Genomic DNA, 23113 nt, shown 5'->3' on the forward strand with positions numbered 1-23113 from the left:
GAGATGAAGGCCATGTGAAGGTTGTTGGTGAAGGAGTGTAGTGCGGCGCAACACCGAGGATTCCGGCGCCAACGTGGAACCTGCACAACACAACCAAAATACTTTGCCCCAACTTAACAGTGAGGTTGTCAATCTCACCGGCTTGCTAAAAACAAAGGATTAAACGTATGGTGTGGAAAATGATGTTTACTTGCGATGAACAACAGAGAACAGAGATTGCAGTAGATTGTATTTCAGATGTAAAAGAATGGACCGGGGTCCACAGTTCACTAGTGGTGTCTCTCCAATAACAAAAAGCATGTTGGGTGAACAAATTACAGTTGGGCAATTGACAAATAGAGAGGGCATAACAATGCACATACATATCATGATGACTAATATGAGATTTACTTAGGGCATTACGACAAAGTACATAGACCTCTATCCAGCATGCATCTATGCCTAAAAAGTCCACCTTCGGGTTAGCATCCGCACCCCTTCCAGTATTAAGTTGCAAACAACAGACAATTGCATTAAGTATGGTGCGTAATGTAATCAACACAAATATCCTTAGACAAAGCATTGATGTTTTATCCCTAGTGGCAACAACACATCCACAACCTTAGAACTTTCTCGTCAGCTGTCCCGGATTCAATGGAGACATGAACCCACTATCTAGCATAAATACTCCACTTGGAGTCACAAGTATCAACTTGGCCAGAGCCTCTACTAGCAACGGAGAGCATGCAAGATCATAAACAACACATATATGATAGATCAATAATCAACTTGACATAGTATTCCATATTCATCGGATCCCAACAAACGCAACATGTAGCATTACAAATAGATGATTTTGATCATGATAGGCAGCTCACAAGATCTAAACATGATAGCACAAGAGGAGAAGACAACCATCTAGCTACTGCTACGGACCCATAGTCCAAGGATGAACTACTCACACATCAGTCCGGAGGCGATCATGGTGATGTAGAGTCCTCCGGGTGATGATTCCCCTCTCCGGCAGGGTGCCGGAGGCGATCTCCTGAATCCCCCGAGATGGGATTGGCGGCGGCGGCGTCTCTGGAACTTTTCCGTATCGTGGCTCTCGGTAATAGGGTTTTCGCGACGGAGAGTTTAAGTAGGCGGAAGGGCAGAGTCGGAGGAGGCACGGGGGCCCCACACCATAGGCCGGCGCGGCCCCTCCTTGGCCGCGCCGCCCTATGGTTAGGGCGCCTCGTGGCCCCACTTCGTATCCTATTCGGTCTTCTGGAAGCTCCGTGGAAAAATAAGACCATGGGCGTTCGTTTCGTCCAATTCCGAGAATATTTCCTGTGTAGGATTTCTGAAACCAAAAACAGCACAAAACAGGAACTGGCGCTTCGGCATCTCGTTAATAGGTTATTGCCGGAAAATGCGTATAAATGATGTAAAGTTTGTATAAAACATGTGAGTATTGTCATAAAACTAGCATGGAACATAAGAAATTATAGATACGTGTGAGACGTATCATTGCGCCGCACTACACTCCTTCACCAACAACCTTCACGTGGCCTTCATCTCCTACTGGTTCGACAACCTTGGTTTCATACTGAGGGAAACTTGCTGATATACGCATCACACCTTCCACTTGGGGTTTCCAACGGACGTGTGCTTCACGCGTTATCAAGCTAAATTTCTGGCGCCGTTGCCGGGGAGATCAAGACACGCTGCAAGGGGAGTCTCTCACATCCAATCTCTTTACTTTGTTATTGTCTTGCTTTACTTTATTTTATTTTCTGTTTTGTTTGCTTCTTTATATCAAAAACACAAAAAAATTAGTTGCTTTACTTTATTCCATTTGTCTTGTTTGCTTTCTTTATATCAAAAACACAAAAAAATTAGTTACTTGCATTTACTCTAATTTATTTAGTTTTCTTTACTTATTTTTATTACTGTTAAAATGAATACTCCTGAGAACACTAAGTTGTGTGATTTCACTAGCACCAATAATAATGATTTTATATGCACTCCTATTGCTCCACCTGCTACTACAGCAGAATTCTATGAAATTAACCTGCTTTACTAAATCTTGTTATGAGAGAGCAATTTTCTGGTGTTAGTTCTGATGATGCTGCTGCCCATCTTAATAATTTTGTTGAACTTTGTGAAATGCAAAAGTATAAGGATGTAGATGGAGACATTATAAAACTAAAATTATTTCCTTTCTCCTTAAGAGGAAGAGCTAAAGATTGGTTGCTATCTTTGCCTAAGAATAGTATCGATTCATGGACTAAATGTAAAGATGCTTTCATTGGTAGATATTATCCTCCTGCTAAAATTATATCTTTGAGAAGTAGCATAATGAATTTTAAGCAATTGGATAATGAACATGTTGCTCAAGCATGGGAAAGAATGAAATCTTTGGTAAAGAATTGCCCTACCCATGGACTAACTACTTGGATGATCATCCAAACCTTTTATGCAGGACTGAATTTTTCTTCGCGGAACCTATTGGATTCAGCTGCTAGAGGTACTTTTATGTCCATTACTTTGGGGGCGGCAACAAAGCTTCTTGATGATACTGAAAGGACTCCACAAGGTAAGAAGGTAAATTCTGTTGAAGAAACCTCCTCCTTGAGTGATAAGATTGATGCTATTATGTCTATGCTTGTGAATGGTAGATCTAATGTTGATCCTAATAATGTTCCCTTAGCTTCATTGGTTGCTCAAGAAGAGAATGTTGATGTGAACTTCATTGAAAGTAATAATTTCAATAACAATGCTTATAGGAATAATTCTGGTAACAACTATAGGCCATATCCTGCTAGTAGTAATCCTTATGGTAATTCTTATGGTAGATCTGTTTTGCCTAATGAGGAAAAGATGCTAGAAATTGAAAGAGCTACTAAGAGCTTTATGCAATCACAATATGAGCAAAATCAATTGTTTACTAGAACTATGAATGAACAATCTACCTTGTTGAAAAATATAGGGAATCAACTTGAAAATTTGAATATGGAGATTTCTTGTTTGCAAACTAAGCTTTCAAATGCTGAAAACCGAATCTCATACATGTCTGAGTCACAATCTTCTTTAATTAATAAAATGGCTGCTAAACCTGAGGATAATGATAACAAAAATTTTGCTACAGCAAACGCTATCCAAGTTCAAATTAATGAAAATATTAGATTGATGGCTGAATTGCATGCTAGGTGGGAAAGAGAAGAAAAATTTGCTAAAGAGAATAATGTAGCTAAAGTTTGGATTATTACCACCACTAGTAATGTTGATGCTTCACATGTTGCTAAACCTACTACTATCAATGGTAAAATAATTGGTGTTGGCAATGTTTCTACTCCTAGTGCAAAGCGTGCAAAACTGCCTGAAACTGCTAAAACTGCTGAAACTGTTAGTGATAAAACTGCTGAAATTTTTCAAAATATTGGGGACAATGATCCCATTGCTGCAGATCATAATGGTTTAGATTTTGATGATTGTCATATCTCTGAAGTTATTAAGTTCTTACAAAAACTTGCTAGAAGTCCTAATGCTAGTGCTACAAATTTGGCCTTTACAAAACATATTACAAATGCTCTCATAAAAGCTAGAGAAGAGAAATTAAAACTTGAAACTTCTATTCCTAGGAAGTTGGAAGATGGTTGGGAGCCCATCATTAAGATGAAGGTCAATGATTTTGATTGTAATGCTTTATGTGATCTTGGTGCAAGTATTTCTGTTATGCCTAAGAAACTCTATAATATGCTTGACTTGCCACCATTGAAAAATTGTTATTTGGATGTTAATCTTGCTGATAATTCTACAAAGAAACCTTTGGGGAGGATTTATAATGTTCGCATTACGGTTAACAATAACCTTGTCCCCGTTGATTTTGTTGTCTTGGATATTGAATGCAATGCATCTTGTCCCATTATTTTGGGAAGACCTTTTCTTCGAACCGTTGGTGCTATTATTGATATGAAGGAAGGGAATATTAAGTATCAATTTCCTCTTAAGAAAGGTATGGAACACTTCCCTAGAAAGAGAATGAAGTTACCTTTTGATTCTATTATTAGAACAAATTATGATGTTGATGCTTCATCTCTCGATAATACTTGATTCACACTTTCTGCGCCTAGCTGAAAGGCGTTAAAGAAAAGCGCTTATGGGAGACAACCCATTATTTTAGTTCTGCACTTTTGTTTTATATTTGAGTCTTGGAAGTTGTTACTACTGTAGCAACCTCTCCTTATCATATTGTTGTGCCAAGTAAAGTCTTTGATAGTAAGGTTGATACTAGATTTGGATTTCTGCGCAGAAACAGATTTCTTGCTGTCACAAATTTGAGTAGATCTCTCTGTAGGTAACTCAGAAAAAATCTGCCAATTTTCATGCGTGATCCTCAGATATGTATGCAGCTTTCATTCAATTTGAGCTTTTTCATTTGAGCAAGTTAAGTGCCCCTAAAAAATTCGTCTTTACGGACTGTTCTGTTTTGACAAATTCTGCCTTTTATTTCGCATTGCCTCTTTTGCTATGTTGAATGGATTTCTTTGTTCCGTTAACTTTCAGTAGCTTTGGGCAATGTCCAGAAGTGTTAAGAATGATTATGTCACCTCTGAATATGTGAATTTTTGATTATGCACTAACCCTCTAATGAGTTTGTTTTGAGTTTGGTGTGGAGGAAGTTTTCAAGGATCAAGAGAGGAGGATGATACAATATGATCAAGAAAAGTGAAAAGTCTAAGCTTGGGGATGCCCCCGTGGTTCATCCCTGCATATTTCAAGAAGTCTCAAGCATCTAAGCTTGGGGATGCCCAAGGCATCCCCTTCTTCATTGACAACTTATCAGGTCACCTCTAGTGAAACTATATTTTTATTCCGTCACATCTTATGTGCTTTACTTGGAGCGTCTGTTTGTTATTGTTTTTGTTTTTGTTTGAATAAACTCGGATCCTAGCATTCCTTGTATTGGAGAAAGACACGCTCCGCTATTTCATATGAACAATGGTATTCTTAGCGTTACTTTTAATGTTCATGGCGAAGGTTGAAACTACTTCGTTCATTGTTATATGGTTGGAAACAGAAAATGCTTCATGTGGTAATTGGTATATTGTCTTGAATAATTTGATACTTGGCAATTGTTGTGCTCAAATAGATCATGTTTAAGCTCTTGCATCATGTACTTTGCACCTATTAATGAAGAACTACCATAGAGCTTGTTGAAATTTGGTTTGCATGATTGGTCTCTCTAAAGTCTAGATATTTTCTGGTGAAGTGTTTGAACAACAAGAAAGACAGTGTAGAGTCTTATAATGCTTGCAATATGTTCTTATGTAAGTTTTGCTGTACCGGTTCATACTTGTGTTTGCTTCAAACAACCTTGCTAGCCAAGCCTTGTACTGAGAGGGAATACTTCTCGTGCATCCAAATTCTTGAGCCAAAACCTATGCCATTTGTGTCCACCATACCAACCTACTATGTGGTATTTCTCTGCCATTCCAAAGTAAATTACTTGAGTGCTACCTTGAAAATTTCATTCTTTGTCTTTGCAATATATAGCTCATGGGAAAATAGCCTTAAAAACTATTGTGGTAAAGAATATGTAGCTTATGTATCTTATTTCTTATAAGTTGCTTGTTGAGCGGTAACCATGTTTCGGGGACGCCATCAACTATTACACCTTTGTTGAATATCATGTGAGTTGCTATGCATGTTCGTCTTGTCCGAAGTAAGGGCGATTTATCATGATCAAATGGTTTGAGTATGCATATTGTTAGAGAAGAACATTGGGCCGCTAACTAAAGCCATGAATCATGGTGGAAGTTTCAGCTTTGGACATTAATCCTCAATCTCTTATGAGAATATTATCTCGTTGTTGAATGCTTATGCATTAAAGAGGAGTCCATTATCTGTTTTCTATGTTGTCCCGGTATGGATGTCCTTAGTTGAGATCTATCAAAAACGAGAAATCAAATGCGATCTATCTCCTTGGACCTTTGTACAGGCGGCATAGAGGTACCCCTTTGTGACACTTGGTTGAAACATATGTTATGCAATGATAATCCATGTAAATCCAAGCTAATTAGGACAAGGTGCGAGCACTATTGGTATTCTATGCATGAGGCTTGCAACTTATAGGATGTCTTATGCATAACACATATGAATTATTACTACCGTTGACAAAATTGTTTCTATGTTTTCAAAATAAAAGCTCTAGCACAAAAATAGTAATCCATGCTTCCCTCTGCGAAGGGGCCTTTCTTTTACTTTATGTTGAGTTAGTTTACCTACTTCTTTCTCTCTTAGAAGCAAACACTTGTGTCGACTGTGTGCATTGATTCCTACATACTTGCTTATTTGCATTCATCATATTACTTTGTGTTGACAATTATCCATGAGATATACATGTTGAAGTTGAAAGCAACCGCTGAAACTTATATCTTCCTTTGTGTTGCTTCAAAACTTTCTACTAAGAATTTATTGCTTTATGAGTTAACTCCTATGCAAGACTTATTGATGCTTGTCTTGAAAGTACTATTCATGAAAAGTCTTTGCTATATGATTCAGTTGTTTAATCATTGTCTTTACCATTGCTTCGAATCACTTCATTCATTTCATATGCTTTACAATAGTATTGATCAATATTATGATAGCATGTCACTTCAGAAATTATCCTTGTTATCGTTTACCTACTCGAGGGCGAGTAGGAACTAAGCTTGGGGATGCTTGATACGTCTCAAACGTATATATAATTTCTTATGTTCCATGCTAGTTTTATGACAATACTCACATGTTTTATACACACTTTACATCATTTATATGCATTTTCCGGCACTAACCTATTAACGAGATGCCGAAGCGCCAGTTCCTGTTTTGTGCTGTTTTTGGTTTTAGAAATCCTACACAGGAAATATTCTCGGAATTGGACGAAACGAACGCCCAAGGTCTTAATTTTCCACGGAGCTTCCAGAAGACCGAAGAGGATACGAAGTGGGGCCACGAGGCGCCCTAACCATAGGGCAGCGCGGCCAAGGAGGGGCCCGCGCCGGCCTATGGTGTGGGGCCCCCGTGCCTCCTCCGACTCTGCCCTTCCGCCTACTTAAACTCTCCGTCGCGAAAACCCTATTACCGAGAGCCACGATACGGAAAAAGTTCCAGAGACACCGCCGCCGCCAATCCCATCTCGGGGGATTCAGGAGATCGCCTCCGGCACCTTGCCGGAGAGGGGAATCATCACCCGGAGGACTCTACATCACCATGATCGCCTCCGGACTGATGCGTGAGTAGTTCATCCTTGGACTATGGGTCCATAGCAGTAGCTTGATGGTTGTCTTCTCCTCTTGTGCTATCATGTTTAGATCTTGTGAGCTGCCTATCATGATCAAGATCATCTATTTGTAATGCTACATGTTGCGTTTGTTGGGATCCAATGAATATGGAATACTATGTCAAGTTGATTATTGATCTATCATATATGTGTTGTTTATGATCTTGCATGCTCTCCGTTGCTAGTAGAGGCTCTGGCCAAGTTGATACTTGTGATTCCAAGAGGGAGTATTTATGCTCGATAGTGGGTTCATGCCTCCATTGAATCTGGGAGAGTGACAGCAACCTCTAAGGTTGTGGATGTGTTATTGCCACTAGGGATAAAACATCAATGCTTTGTCTAAGGATATTTGTGTTGATTACATTACGCACCATACTTAATGTAATTGTCTGTTGTTGCAACTTAATACTGGAAGGGGTGCGGATGCTAACCCGAAGGTGGACTTTTTAGGCATAGATGCATGCTGGATAGCGGTCTATGTACTTTGTCGTAATGCCCTAAGTAAATCTCATATTAGTCATCATGATATGTATGTGCATTGTTATGCCCTCTATATTTGTCAATTGCTCAACTGTAATTTGTTCACCCAACATGCTATTTATCTTATTGGAGAGACACCACTAGTGAACTGTGGACCCCGGTCCATTCTTTTACATCTGAAATACAATCAACCGCAATATCTCGTTCTCTGTTGTTCTTCACAAGCAAACATCATTCTCCACACCATACGTTTAATCCTTTGTTTACAGCAAGCCAGTGAGATTGACAACCTCACTGTTAAGTTGGGGCAAAGTATTTTGGTTGTGTTGTGCAGGTTCCACGTTGGCACCGGAATCCCTGGTGTTGCGCCGCACTACACTCCTTCACCAACAACCTTCACGTGCCCTTCATCTCCTACTGGTTCGACAACCTTGGTTTCATACTGAGGGAAACTTGCTGCTATACGCATCACACCTTCCACTTGGGGTTCCCAACGGACGTGTGCTTCACGCGTTATCACCCACACACGATACAAAGCACTTAAATAACTAGACCCACACACAAACCAAAGTACTTAAAGAACTACCACACACGAACCGAAACACTTAAAGAACTACACCCACACACGAACCAAAGCACTTAAAAACTACACTCACACACAAAGCAAAACACTTAAAGAACTACACCCACACACGAACAAAACACTTAACATTGGGTCGACACATGACCCGCTAGACACATGGACTCGACACACACACATACTAATCAGTTGTCGAAATCTTTGTCCTCACTGGGGGTGTCCTCTGAAGCGGTACTTGAGAGGTTCCACAACCACCGTTCATCATCCTCCACCCATGTCGACGCCTCTCCTTTGGCGCACTCCGCTTCATATTCGGCCCTCCTCTGCCGCTTTCCCGCCCTCCTCTCTCTCTTGTACGTCTGATTCTCCTTTCAGAATGCGCGCGTGGCCTGGACGTCTCCGGGATGGTCTCTGCGCCATTGTGCCATGAACTGCTCGTCCGCCTCGGTGGTATCAATCCGCCGCTGGCCATCTCTGTACCGTCGCGCTTCACCCTCCGAGCGAAGTAGCGGCTCAGTAGAGAGACTCTGGGCTTCCGTCAGAGACCTGACCTCCGGGAAGTTCATTTCATGGCGCGACCGGCCAAACCTCCAAGCCGCAACGTCGTATGCGCGGGCAGCAGCCTCCTTCGTGTAGAAGGTGCCGAGCCACACACGCGCACGACCGGCGGTGATTTCAGCCGCGAAATGGCCCGCAGCCCGCTGGCGAACGCTAGTGAAGCCCGTGTTGCTACGGCAACTAGGAGCCATCTCAACGGCAGCTGAGCTCAGAGGATTCTGTGGTGCTGTTGGATGAGAGAGGTGATGATGAGAGAAATGTTGCTGGTGCTGTTAGAGAAGAAGACATGGCTATATCTAGGCCGATGAGGGGCTGAAACGGCGGGAATACTTAGCGGGAGAGAATGAGCGCGAGAAGAATGACGGGAAATCATGGCGGGAAAAAAGGGCAGGAGAGAAGGGGCGGGAATACTTGGAGGGAAAAAATTGCAGGGCAGCTGCGCCGACGGCATGCCGTCGGCACACATAGTGTGAAGGTGTGTCGACGGCCTGGCCGTCGGCACAGCTAGACGCTGTTTCCTTCCCACTGACGTCGTTGTCGGTGGCTGTCGGTGGCCCCACCACCTTCCTATGTGCCGACGGCTAGGAGGCGTGCCGTCGGCACAGACGAGATGTGTGCCGACGGTTATCCTATGCCGACGGCTGCCTTCGGCCCAGATGATCCTGTGCCGACGGCTAAGCTGTGCCGACGGCGATCTTCCTGGCCTGACGGCGTGGCCTTCTGTGCCAACGGCGGCCGTCGGCCCACGTTCTGGCCGTCGGCACCTTGGCGGGTTCCCGTAGTGCCTATGGGAAAACCTCAACGCATGGGTGTTCAGCAACAGAGATAACCAATACTCATGTAAACCTATCATCAAAGATCATGGATGAGTTTGGACAATGGACAGCGGGAGTTGCAGTTGTCTTTGAGTTAATTTTGAGTGATTAGTCCTTAGTTTTTCTTTTAGCAGCCTGATGGTTCTCTGCCCGAATCTTCTGGGATAGGGACATGATATTGTAAATTACATCTCTACCTTCTTTAAAAATACAGCACGCATTCCCTGTGCTCTCCAAAAAAATGTTGTGGTGTATCACAAAAACGGCTATAAACAGCTCTTTTCGAAACGTAATTACTTGCCATAATGAGGTGTTGACATTTCACAGATCTTGTCCTATATATAGGTGCTCCGAACCTATTGTTCAGAGCATCCTTGGCAAGCCACACACACTGACACACAGCTCACAGAAAAGCAATGAAGGGAAGCCTCTGCCACGAGCTCGAGACTGGCCTCCCTGCCGCCGATGTGTGGGAGGTCTATGGAAGCCTCCTCCTTGCGCAGCTGATTCCACAGGTGCTTCCCACCATTGCCGCCAATGTTGAGGTTGCAGGAGATGGCGGGGTCGGAACAATCTTGCATGTCACCTTCTGTCCCGGTAAGAATCTGAACTCAGGCACTTCATCTGATCTACCCTGCTTCAGGCTGCATGCTGATTAATTTCATGTTGGCGATTTATGTTACTAGGCATCCCGCTGACATATCAAAAGGAAAAGTTCATCAAGGTCGACCATGAGAACCTTGTCAAGGAGGCGGTCGTGGTGGAAGGAACCGTCCTGGATCTGGGATTTCTGAAGTACCTGATGCGGTTTGAGATCGTAGAGAGTGCTGACAAGACTTGCGTGATAAAGTCAACCCTGGAATACGAAGTTGCCGACGGTGATACAAACACCGCATCCCTCGCCAGCACCGCTACTTTAGCTGGTCTGGCTGAGGCCATCACAAATCACCTCAAGGCGCAGAAGAGCGCTGAGAAAACTTCATAAGATCAAGCGTCCCACCAGATCTGTGTTAAAATAAGCTCCATGCATTTCCTTTGTAATTTACTATTCACTGTGTTATTGCTTATATTTGGAGTATGATTATAAGCTGTTGTTGCAACTTTCATCATGGTACCGCAAATTTGTGCAATGTATTTTTCTTAGAGTGAATTACACTTTTTACCATGTACTTGTGTAGTTGTGTATTTGTGACCAGTGTAACAAAAGAGTTACGTTTAACTCTTGTTTTCCAATTACATGAGCATGCTGATTGAGTGCCCTGTGGTATTTGTGTTCAACGGCAATATAGAAGTGATAATGTCAGTGCTAGTTGATAGCTAGGGTAATATAGAAGAAATAGTGTCCGTGCCAGGCCAGTACAGCTCTGAAGAAAAATAGCCAGAGTACAACTCATGTGACGCGAGCACAAAAGTATCAATAACCCTATGTTTCAGAGTATTTTTACTTCTGAGGCCCATGCATGATGCAAATCAAGCATCAATCTATCACCAGTTAAAGCCAGCCATGTCGATCAAGCTCCCAGAATGTACAATCAGATTATTATCATTTTCAGTGTACGAAGCATAATTTACTCTCACTTTGGATCTTTGTGTCCAATTGTTTTCCTCCCTGTTGCACCGAAGCATGTTTAGAATTTGAAAACCCACAATTATTAGTGTGATAATTGCCTGATCTGAGATGTCACATACTCTTTCTATGTATGTGGTTTGGCCCATATTATAGTATTACTTCGCTTCAGAACTTTTCTTTTTTGACAAGTTTCATTCACAAATAATGCTACTGTAACATTTTCGAAACAACCAGACAACAAGAGTATGGCATACTTGACACCGTACCTTTTTTTTAAACCATGCAGAAGAACGGTATGTGAAATTAAGTAACAGTAAAACTGAACCACCTAGGCCCCTTCTCAGTGTTTTGAGGTCCTCAACCGTCCGATCACAATCTTGGACGCCCAGAATCTCTCGGTCATCATCGTGTGTGGTGTTTTTGACCGCGTCAGCTTCGCGTTAGGCTCAACCCAAAATGACTGGGCCGCTACTCCTGAGAATGACCTTGATGCCTTGTGGTGAACCGGGCCTCTCCAAAGTGATTGGGCCGCTTAATTTGTTTGTCTGGGCTGCGAGTTGCGATCTGCCTCGACGGAAGGCCGTGGACACTGGACGCACAACGCTGCCTCCGCGGTCATTCCTTCGTGCAATTAATGGCTTTGAAGGTGCGCCGCCACGACCCTTCCGTTCCTTCTTCCTTGCTTTCCTGTTGAAGTCGGCGCCGTTTCTGGTCTGCTCACCTCTCCCTACTCATGAGGCAGTGTTCCTATGCGATAGCTATGCATTCCCACATTGCTGTTGAAATCTCGTAGGTATGGCAAGAACTCTAAATCTAAAATAGTTTCTTGATGAATGGCATGTTCCGAAATAGCAGAGGTCTTCGCGACTTGGCTAAGCATTCCCACATTGCTGATGGTTGTAGAGATTATGATTTAGATTTTCTTGCTATATCGGAGACGGGTAGGCGAGATTTCTCTCAAAGTTTTCTCGACCGTTTGTCGGGCGGGATTAACTTTCAGTGGTTCTCTCGCCGCCACGAGGTAGGTCAGGAGGCATTTTACTTGGCGTACGCATAGACACCATGACCGTCTTGACTAGTTCTGATGGAGAGTATCATATTAAGCTCGACATTCAGAATAAAGCAGACGGTTTCGTGTGGAGTCTGGTTGCTGTGTATGGTGCCGCCCAAGAAGAGTTTAAGGCTGACTTTTTACGTGAGTTGGTAAACCTTACAAAGGATAATTCTTACCCGATTTTAATCGGAGGTGATTTTAATTTGTTGAGGTTTCCTCATGAGAAAAGTGAAGGCCGCTTTGACGGTCATTGGCCTTTCTTGTTCAACTTGATAGCCTTGATTTAAGAGAGGTGTTTATGATTGGTCGACAGTTTACTTGGGCGAACAGCTTGCCGGAGCCCACATACGAGAAACTAGATCGCGTGTTGATGGATACCGAATGGGAAAATAAATACCCTCTGGTGTCAGTCCGCGCACTAGAACGTATTGAAAAACTGTCTGACTACGCTCCCATCCTTTTAACCACCGGGAATCCCACACCCGTTTGTAAGCGGCCGTTCAAATTTGAACTTGGCTGGTTATATCGAGAGGGATTTCATGATATGGTTAAAAGGGTTTGGGATAGACCGGTCGGGGGGAGCACGCCCATTTTGAGATGGAATAATAAAATGCGTTCTATGCGCAAACATCTCTCTGGGTTGGGCTGCCCATACGGCTGGTATTCTTAAAAAGAAAAGTCTCGCTTATCAACTCGTGATTGATGAGCTTGAGGCTGTTGCGGAGACTAGACCCCTGTCTACACATGAGATTGAGCTTAAAAATCAATCCAATGAACAGATGGCGGGTCTTCTTCGCGAAGAGGAGCTCAAATGGTATCAACGATCCAAAGCTCAATTCATCTTGGAAGGAGACTCGAATACGCGGTATTTCCATGGCTTAGCTAATGGGAGACACCGGAAAAAACGTATTCACTCTCTTATTCAAGATGAAGGGTTGATTGAAGGCCATGAGCAACTCAAGTCTTACATTACTAATTATTATAAGGGTCTGTTTGGTCCTCCGGAGGAAAGTACTTTCTCTCTTAACGAGGACTTAACGGATGATATACCCCAAGTTTCTTTGGAAGAAAACGGCTTGCTAACCGCACCTTATACCGAGGAAGAGGTTAAGAAGGCAGTTTTCCAAATGGAATGCAACAAAGCACCGGGTCCGGATGGGTTTCCAGCAGAGTTTTATCAAACTTTCCGGGATACTATTAAATCGGACCTTCTAGATTTGTTCAGTGATTTACACATTGGACAACTAGAATTATTTCGTCTAAATTTTGGTGAAGTTATCTTGTTACCGAAAATTAATGAGGCAGAAAGGATCCAACAATATAGACTCATTTGCCTATTAAATGTAAGTTTCAAGATTTTCACGAAAGTGGCCACCATTAGACTTAATACGGTTGCAGATCATGTTGTTTTACCATCGCAGACAGCCTTTATGCAAGGACGTAATATCCTTGATGGAGTGGCGGTTTTGCATGAGACGATACATGAGATGCATTCTAAGAAATTAAATGGGGTTATTTTAAAGCTTGATTTTGAGAAGGCGTATGATAAAGTTAAATGGTCTTTCCTTCAACAGACACTCAGGATGAAAGGCTTTTCGCCTGAATGGCGAGCTCTAATTCATGACTTCGTGTATGGAGGTAGTGTTGCAATCCGGGTTAATGATGACACCGGACACTACTTCCAAACACGAAAAGGGTTACGCCAAGGAGATCCGCTATCTCCGATGTTATTTAACATCGTAGCGGATATGTTGGCGGTACTCAAGAGAGAGCCAAGTCTGATGGTCAGATTGAAGGTGTGATTCCACATCTGGTTGATGGTGGCTTATCTATCCTTCAATACGCTGATGATACAATTCTTTTTATGGACCATGATCTTGAAAAAGCTCGAAATCTGAAATTAATTTTAGCAAGCTTTTGAGCAATTATCGGGATTGAAAATTAACTTCCATAAAAGTGAATTGTTCTCGCTTCGGTGATGCCCAAGACGATGTAGCTCGTATACGGAGTTATTTGGTTGTGGGCAAGGCCAATTTCCGATTCGCTATTTGGGTATTCCGATTCACTATCGGAGACCGACAATTGCGTAATGGAAATTAGTGGAAGAAAGATTACAAAAACGACTCAAGTAGTTGGAAAGGAAAATTGTTGTCCCTGGGTGGAAGATTGGTACTCATTAATTCAGTACTAACTAATATGGTACCGTATATGCTATCATTCTTCATCCTACCAAAAGGAATTCTGCATAAACTCGATTATTATCGATCCAGCATTCTTTGGCAAGGGGACAACGAGAAAAAGAAATATCGACCGGTTAAATGGAGTATAGTTTGTAGTCCCAAAGATCAAGGAGGGCTTGGAGTTCATGACCTGGAGGTCAAGAATTCAGCTCTTCTGGGTAAATGGCTTTTTAAGCTACTTACTGAGGATGGAATTTGGCAAACTATACTTCGGAGAAAGTACATCGGCTCGAAGACATTATCTCAGGTGGTTTGGAAACCTGGGGATTCACACTTCTGGGCTGGACTTATGGCGACAAAAAATGTCTTTTTTCGACATGGGACTTTCACCATTAAGAATGGAGCACAGATACGTTTCTGGGAAGATGCTTGGCTCGACAATGCACCCCTATGTGAACAGTATCCCGCTTTGTATAGAATTGCGCGTCGCCAAGGTGATACCATTGCAACTGTAATGGCTACATCACCCCCGAATGTGACGTTCGTACAGGTTTTACTAGGACAAAGGCTCGTGGCATGGAACAACCTAATTCAGCGGCTTGGAGATATTCAGCTATCGCTGCAGCCGTATGAATTTCGATGGAACCTCCACGTAGATGGTTCTTTTTCTGTAAAATCTCTATACAATGCGATGCTACTTTCTGATTTACCAGTTGATAATAATAAGAAAATTTGGAAGATGAAGATACCATTAGAAATTAAAATTTTTGGATGGTATCTTCGTCGAGGGGTTATTCTCACCAAAGACAATCTTGTTAAGCGGAATTGGCACGGAAGTACACGATGTGTTTTTTGTCATCATGATGAAACCATCAATCATTTATTCTTCCAGACGCAGTTTGCGAGATCTATATGGTCAGTCATCCAAGTAGCGTCTACCTTGTATCCTCCGACTAGTGTCGCTAATGTCTTTGGCAATTGGCTTCATGGTATCAGCTCAAGGTTTAAAATGCTTCTTAGGATGGGGGCGCTAGCAGTTATCTGGGCGCTCTGGCTATGTAGAAATGACAAGATCTTTAACGATAAAAATTGCTCTTTGTTGCAGGTTATCTACAGGTATTCTCCGTTCGTGGTTACCTCTTCAGCGTGTGGAGAACCGAGACCTGTTTACGGAGGTCTGTACACGGTTGGAGGATACGGCGAGGGATACTTTTTCCCTACATGGGTGGCAGCATAGTCTACGGATAGTTGCTCCACCTAGCTCTTAGGCGTTATATGATTCATCGTTCCGATATGTATTTCGCCTATTTTTGTTTTTTTGTAACTTTGGTCACTTGAGACAACAAACGGCTGTGTGCATCCTGGTTATGCAGAGGCTGGATGTAATTGCTTCTTGAAGTAATAAAGCATCCTTTATCGAAAAAAATGCGATAGCTATGCTTGATGCGTGGGTTTCCTTTTCATGCATAGGTTCTAATTCCTGTTTTCTCAGATTACTTATGTGCTCATTCCTGCTGTTATTTTGGTGGTTATGTTAGGATTATGGCAATCACGATGATGGGCGATGCGGAGGATGAAGTGGCGGCGACGAAGGTGGGGCGATGCAGAGGAGAAGGATGCAACATGAATGGATCGAGGACGTGAATAGATACGAGCAGGATACAGATGAGACAACACATGCGGAAACTCCCGATGGTGCAAGAGGAGGAGGTTGGGGACGACCTGCTCGACAAGCATCCTCCGCGGCGCATGAGTCACAGTCCACAAGAATAAGGTAAATTTAACCATAGTTCTTCACCTTCTATCTCTGAGCCCCTTTGCTGCCTCTCTCTCTCTCGGGTCCATCTTGCTGGGCGTCTGGGTCTGAGGGTGAGGACGAGGCTCCAATGAAGCAGAGGAGATGGTGTGCACAGCTGCTGCTTCGTACTAGATGTGATCATGTGAGCAAACAAATCTTAGGCGGAAGCGTTCCGCTGCATCTGGCTCAGACCTTCTCTCTGTACCGACCTCACCATTCCCGCCACTCCCGTGATCCCACTTAGATCACCCAGTCCGGACCCGGTAGGACGATGATGTCCTCTGGTTGTTCACTTTCTTACTCTACTAATCTTTTGCGGGACTGTAAAAGTTTGTTGTTTTGTAGCATGACATGGGAGTATCAGACTAAGAGCACTGACTTATCATGGAGCACTATCGCTATATACACATTTAGCTCTGTATGTGATTGGTTTCTATAACTTTTGCGGTTGCCAGCTGGCTTAATATATCTATTTCATATTTTCTTCTAGGTTCATTGGAATAATTGACACGAATAAATGAAAAAACTCTTCAACAGCAAAAAAACAGGTACAGGTTGCAATGTTCTTTAACCTCTCTTTATTAAGTAAACAAATACACTATTGGCATAGAAATATTTCCAAGCATGTTTCTATTCCAGCTAATAGTTATATGCATGGTTGTCCGAAGAGGTTATTTTGGCTATTCAGGATTGAACTATTATTAGTTCATAATTTGAACAGGTACATGTTGCAATGTTTATCTATCTCTACTTAATAATGAAATAGCTACAAGCGACAATACGCTTTAATCGCAGGTATATTTTACAAGCATTTAATATCATCTATTCGGTCATTTTGCCTGTTCTGGATTGGACTATCATTAGTTCATCATTTCTAATTACTAATTGCTTGGATGGGTTGGTGAAAGATTTATATTTATGTTGCGTCATTCGATTACTAATTATTGCTTATGCTTATGGCGATTCGGGGTGTGGGTTACATGTTTGTTCGTTTAATTTCAGTTTTCCACTAGAATTTTTTTGAGCCTTTATTTTTCCCTCAGCAGCATATCATTTTAGATGGTGTAATATTGCAAAACAAATCCTTAAAGTTCAGCAAACAGTCTGGCAGGCATGTCACTCTAATTACCTTTGCACTTTTTAATTAAGTATTGATAGGATTTTTCAAGTTTAATATTTCATTCTCCATTCTAAGCCTATCATTTACTTGATATTTATTTCAGAAACACAATATCTGGGCAGGATAACACTGGCAATCCATCTGTCTGCCATCATTAAGTTGCAAGTACAAATTTTAGTTGGATTTTGCAATCTTCAGAGGCTCCATTTGACTGTAAGAAGTTTCAAATTAAAAAAAAAACTTGTTTGTGTGTCTTTCAGGCTAACCTGATTGCGGCCATTTTTTGTGTTACCTGAGTGTAAATGGACATGCTTTTATTTTCATAGGTGATTCTCATTTCTACAGTATGCAAGGACAGATGGACAACAAACGTGCTGATGTGAAGATACAAGTAAATCTGAGATCAGAAAGAGGTGAGTTGAAATTTTATTGGTTTGATGTATCGGCACAGTATAATAAGTGGGTTGATCTTATTCACCTAACTATGTTGATATGTCAAACTTAAGTCAATTATGTTGTTGTTCAAATGGAATCGTGGATGCTGTCTATGAATCATAATAAAGATATTGAATATTCCTAATTTGGATAAGTGCTTTGATTCTTGCATATTTCTTAGATGATTATTTTTTGAAGATTTAGATGAATGTTTCTGTTTCTGATTGGCTCTACCACGAGGGACATCTTTAGTCTCAATGTTGCACTTCACATTAGCATTTAGGTTTAGCCATTAAAACAGAGTGCATTTGCTCAACAATGCAAGACTTGAATTGTTCGAACATGACCTTCATATTAGAGGTGAAGTTTGAGCAAGAATATAAGATACAAGCTTTAAGAGGATAGAGTTTGTACTGTCTTTCTCTATCCCTGTTTTGTACTATGTTCTCATTAATGTGATATAGAGAAAATGTAAAAAAAGCAAGAGCATATTTGTTCTGAATTTATACAATACAATGTGCTACATAACATGTATAATCTTATTTTAATGCAAATTGTCAAGGTTTATAAAATATACTACCTATCTACCAGTTTTTTCAAACATTCTTCCTACAAATAGACGGGCGCGACAACTTGCGCCTTCATGGTCTAGTATATAGAAGAAAGAAATGCCAATAGAAAGGCCGGAGTACACGACCAGAAGTTACAAATGGGGCAGACACGACAACCTCTGAGCGACCAAACTGAGAAAAGGAAGAAAAAACAGACTGAACTAATAGCAGACTGAAATGAGATAGAACTTGCAAAAAAAACCCATGACTCCAACCCAAACGACCTTGAGGAACAGATGTTCAGTGAAGCTAAGTCGCTTCAGTTGCCCATAACCTAGCAGCAGTAATTATCAGGGATAAGATAACTTTCTATTCTTAATAGGTGATCCCATTTTCCTGCACATGCAAGGTATACACCTCATCAAGAACGTCCAACCAATCCTAGCCTTCCACCTGAACAGTCTGCCATGTCACCATTTTGTTTTATTAGATTGTTTATATAGCTGATTAACAGTTTATCACAACGTCACTAAAAATAGTCCGCATGTTTCCTCTCCACACTGATCACTAACTTGACCCTTGCCCTCCTCAAACGATCACAACATTGATGGACATTAATTAATTTATTTGGCATGCACCTTCGCTCCTTCCTCTCCTCGCAGCACTAGGGGCAAACGGAACCACCGACCCAAGTCAGCAGCCTGTCATGTCATTACTTTTGTTTTTCATTTTTCTGGAGCTGATAATCACTATGGAACGTCAGCTGAAAATAGAACATAAGTAGGGCACGTTTCTTCTCCATTATTGCAAATAGAACATAAGTGGGGCACGTTTCTTCTCCATTATTGCAAGTTTGTAACCGATGTGTAAATTAGCCATTGCACTCCTCAAACCGTCCATTTTTTAATTGCAGGGACATGATTTGCTTCGTCTGCTATGTGAGAACTGATCAGTATTTAACTTGGCCTTGGGAGAGCATCTTTGAGGTCACCTATGCCAGGTTGGTCGTGGGATGTGTGGACCAGATATTCTCCTGTTAATTTGCCCTTCGTGATTTGATTTGTCTGCTTCTAATCTCCCCTCCGCGGACCAGATCTCCACCTGTAAATCTCCACGAGCTCCCTGGAGTACCATCGGCCAGGGTGTGATGGCTTCATGATTATGGTTGCAACTTTTGTGAAGTAACATGAAACTTAGTTTCACAGGCAGGCTCAGGTTGCAGCGTGGTTTCGTTGCTTCTTTTCTACATCATTGCCTCCTTTGATCGATGAAGGATTTTTGCCTCCACATGGTGCTTCTAGGGTTCTACTTCCATGAACTATCTGGTGCAAGGTTGGCATTCATTTAGTTTTCAAAGTTTGATGATACCACACACAGTTTGATGGTACATCGATAATATGATAGCATAAGATACTCATACTCATAACAGGCAGATGGTTACCAGGGCTCTTTCTGGAACAAGAGGAAATGCATAGATTGTATAGGGTGGAACTGAAGCCGGGATCATCCAAGTATGGAGCAGATTGACTACTCATGCAAACAGTCAGGCGTAACTCATGCTTCTGCATCACAGTGTGCAAAAATTCACTCTGTTTTGATCCTTTCGGATGGACCTGCAGGTTTCTCCCAGTGATGCTTTGATTTGATTCATAGTGATCAATCAACTGCATCTCATTTGCCTATCGGGCCTGCACACAGATAGATTGACTACGCTCCTGCAATTTGCTTGGATCAAACACTAGCGCTGCTCCAACAGTAGAAGAGGTTTAATTAATTCAGAATCCCGGTTGAGAAGAATTTTCTTAAAATCAGAAATTGATTTACACGAGAATCGCCATGTCTGCTGGTACAGTTTTAGGCTAAGTAAAGTTAGCCTGTAAAGGTCCATACGTACAGAAATCCAAACCAGGGGTGCAAAATTGTCAACAGCCCGCAGTGTGTTTTATACTAGTAGACAAGCTTCACTTATAAATACCAGTTATACTTGAAACAGCACCCAACAAGAGGCTTAACATAATTGGCAGTTTACCATTATTTTATTCAAAGATAGTACCACATACATGTTGAAAGTACATCTAGGGTATCTACCCATAGAGGGCACATGCTCACCAGGTGCCAGGAATCTTTCCTGGAACAAGAGGAAATGCATACACTTGTATGATAAAACTAAAGCTGAGGTCAACCAGGCAATTAAGGAGCAGATCGACACTACTCTCGCAAACGGTCCGGTACAACTCATGCTTCCTCGTCACGGCGTGCAACAACCATTATGTGTTGGACGGGCCTGGAGGTTTCTCCTTGGGATGCTTCGATCCATAGTGATCAATCAACTGCTTCTCGTTAGCCAGCTGCGTCTGCACACAGATATAGAGAGGCCATTTACAGAACGAACAGCGAAATATAAGCATGATGCTACATGAAGTTCACACCGCACCATCCAACAGGTGCAAAGCTTATGTGTAGAAGCAGGAATCCGTTAACTAACTATACACCATGTACTATTCTTTTTCGAGAACTATACACCAGATACTATTCTTTTTTTGTGTGAAATAGACATCATAAACTACTCATTACGTTTCCCCACAATTTCAAACCGAGCTGCCCAAAATGGGATCATGACAGTGCGTATCATGTTGGTGGGAGCTAGGGAGAAGTTCATCAATCATCACATCTCTTCTCTCCTACTTGGGCTACTCGCGATCCAACTCTTCCCTGTGATTAATAGGGAGTAGATGATTTAGCAAAACAGAATTGCTACTTGGTAGCCCAAAAGGGGAACAGGACATGGCGCATGGGATCGGAATGAGACACTGCCGATCTATCGTATATACTCAGGACTAGGATGAACTGCTCACCCGAATCGCGTGTGAGATCGACATCGCCGTGAATCGGTCCATCGGGACATGGGGTAGGTAAAAGGGGAATGGCGATTAGGATGAAGACCCTGGATGCTGACCTTGCAGACGGGGCAGACGATCTTGAGCCCTTCGGCGCGGGCCTCGAGCTGCGAGCCCTTGGACTTCTGGTTCTTCTCCGCGCTCCGCCGCTGCGCGTCAATCTTCTGCTTGCCCCGCGTCATCCCGCCGCCTCTCTCCCCTTCCGCGTCCGGTCGATCCCGAGCCGAGCTCCACCGTCTCCGTCCAAACAACCACCACGGCTCTTCTGGATCCTTCCGTTCCGCTGTCTGGCAGGCCAGCATGGGCGACCCATGGCCCTGTATACTGTATAGGTGGGTGGGCTTTCTTTCCCTTCCTCGGTCGCCCGGGGCCGGGCCTTCCCACAGCTGAGAATCAGCCCAGCCTCCTCCGGATGGATGTATTTTTTGGTCCAGGAAGACCTATTTTTCCAGCGGCGAATTCAGGATGAATGGAAGTTTTTGATAAAATACGGAGAATTCAGACAAAACTAGGCGAAACTCGTTCAAACATAAGCGAAATTTAATAATATTTAAGATATATAGGCGAGTCTGTACATATATAGGCCGAATTCGTACATATATATGAATTCGACGACAGAAACATAAACTACTACATGTCGTCGTCGCTCGAGTTCCCGGCGTTCGACGCCGCCGGCGGCATCCCCAGGGGGGAGTTGCTGACCTCGATGTGCGCGAGAACACGGGCGAGCGTGCGGCCCGGCGGACCCAACCAGCGGCGGCGGCCGGCGTCGTTGTTACGCGCTGGAGGAGGGGGAGGACCGTCGTACGCTGCGAGTTCCCGTTCGTGCCGGAGACGGAAGAACTCGTTCGAGACGTCGTAGTTGTCTGCGCGGTACCGCTCCTCCGCCCGCTGCTCATCGGTGAGGGTGACCAACACAGCGTCGATAGCGGCGTCGAGCTCGTATCCTCCCACCGGAAGCGGTGGGATCGAGACTCCCCCCGCGCTCAGGCGCCATCCTCCGGGCACGCGGAAGTCCGGCGGCGCCGGGTAGCTCGCCATGTGCAGGAGTCCCGCCTCCCACTGGTGTAGGGAACGGCGGCCGAAGCCGTTGTTCGCCGCGCCGTGGCCCGCCATTGCTCGCTGGTGGATGTGGATTGGGGAGAGAAGATAGGGCTGGGGAGAGGAGGGAGACGGCGGTGGTGAATGCGGCGACACGCGGTAGGTTCCGCGATAAATAGAGCGAGCCGCACGTGAATCCGAGGCGATGCCGCGTGGAAGCTGCACGTCCGGCGAAGTCTGACCGGTGGCAGGCTTTTGAAGCGCGCGGAATACGATTGGCATCTGTCACCGACAAGTCGGGGCCACCATCCGCGCGAGAAGCTTTCTCGATGTTTCCTACGCTTTCGTTTCGTCCGGAGTCCCCGAGCGCTCCCCGGGGGGCTGGGGATGACCTGGGCTCGCCGGACAGATGAAACCACAAATCCGGGCGAAAACGAGGTTCCGGGGGCGCGGCTGGGCCGTTCGTCCATCCGGATGAAAAAAAGGGGTGCCGGGGGGCTTTCCGGGGAGACGGATGGAGATTCTCTAAAAAGTGATGTCGGCTGCTAGCAGTTTTTCAAACGCTACAAACAGGAATTGCAACACATATGGATCAAAACAAGATCAAGCATATCAGAGATAAATCCAAATGAATAGTACTAATTATTATTATATCACAACCAAATAGTTTCATCAAATCACGAATAGTTTAATAAATATTATAAAATAAAAATGAAGTACCTGACAAGGTATTAACTTGTCAATGC

At 43.2% G+C, this 23113-nt stretch overlaps 2 protein-coding genes across 2 annotated transcripts; one reads left to right on the forward strand and one right to left on the reverse strand.

Annotated features, from left to right (window-relative positions):
* Positions 1-10108: 10108 nt before the first annotated feature.
* LOC124690318 (norbelladine synthase-like) lies at positions 10109-10706 on the forward strand. The gene is made up of 2 exons (XM_047223713.1): positions 10109-10318; positions 10408-10706. Exons 1-2 carry the CDS (start codon positions 10138-10140, stop codon positions 10704-10706), a joined length of 480 nt encoding a protein of 159 aa, XP_047079669.1. The 5' UTR covers positions 10109-10137.
* Positions 10707-20437: 9731 nt separating this feature from the next.
* Positions 20438-21597, reverse strand: LOC124687732 (zinc finger protein 706-like). The gene is made up of 2 exons (XM_047221483.1): positions 21386-21597; positions 20438-20783 (listed from the first exon to the last, which is right to left on the reverse strand). Exons 1-2 carry the CDS (start codon positions 21506-21508, stop codon positions 20697-20699), a joined length of 210 nt encoding a protein of 69 aa, XP_047077439.1. The 5' UTR covers positions 21509-21597; the 3' UTR covers positions 20438-20696.
* Positions 21598-23113: the final 1516 nt, after the last annotated feature.

Source organism: Lolium rigidum, chromosome 2 (genome assembly GCF_022539505.1).
Source record: "Lolium rigidum isolate FL_2022 chromosome 2, APGP_CSIRO_Lrig_0.1, whole genome shotgun sequence".
NCBI lineage: Eukaryota > Viridiplantae > Streptophyta > Magnoliopsida > Poales > Poaceae > Lolium > Lolium rigidum.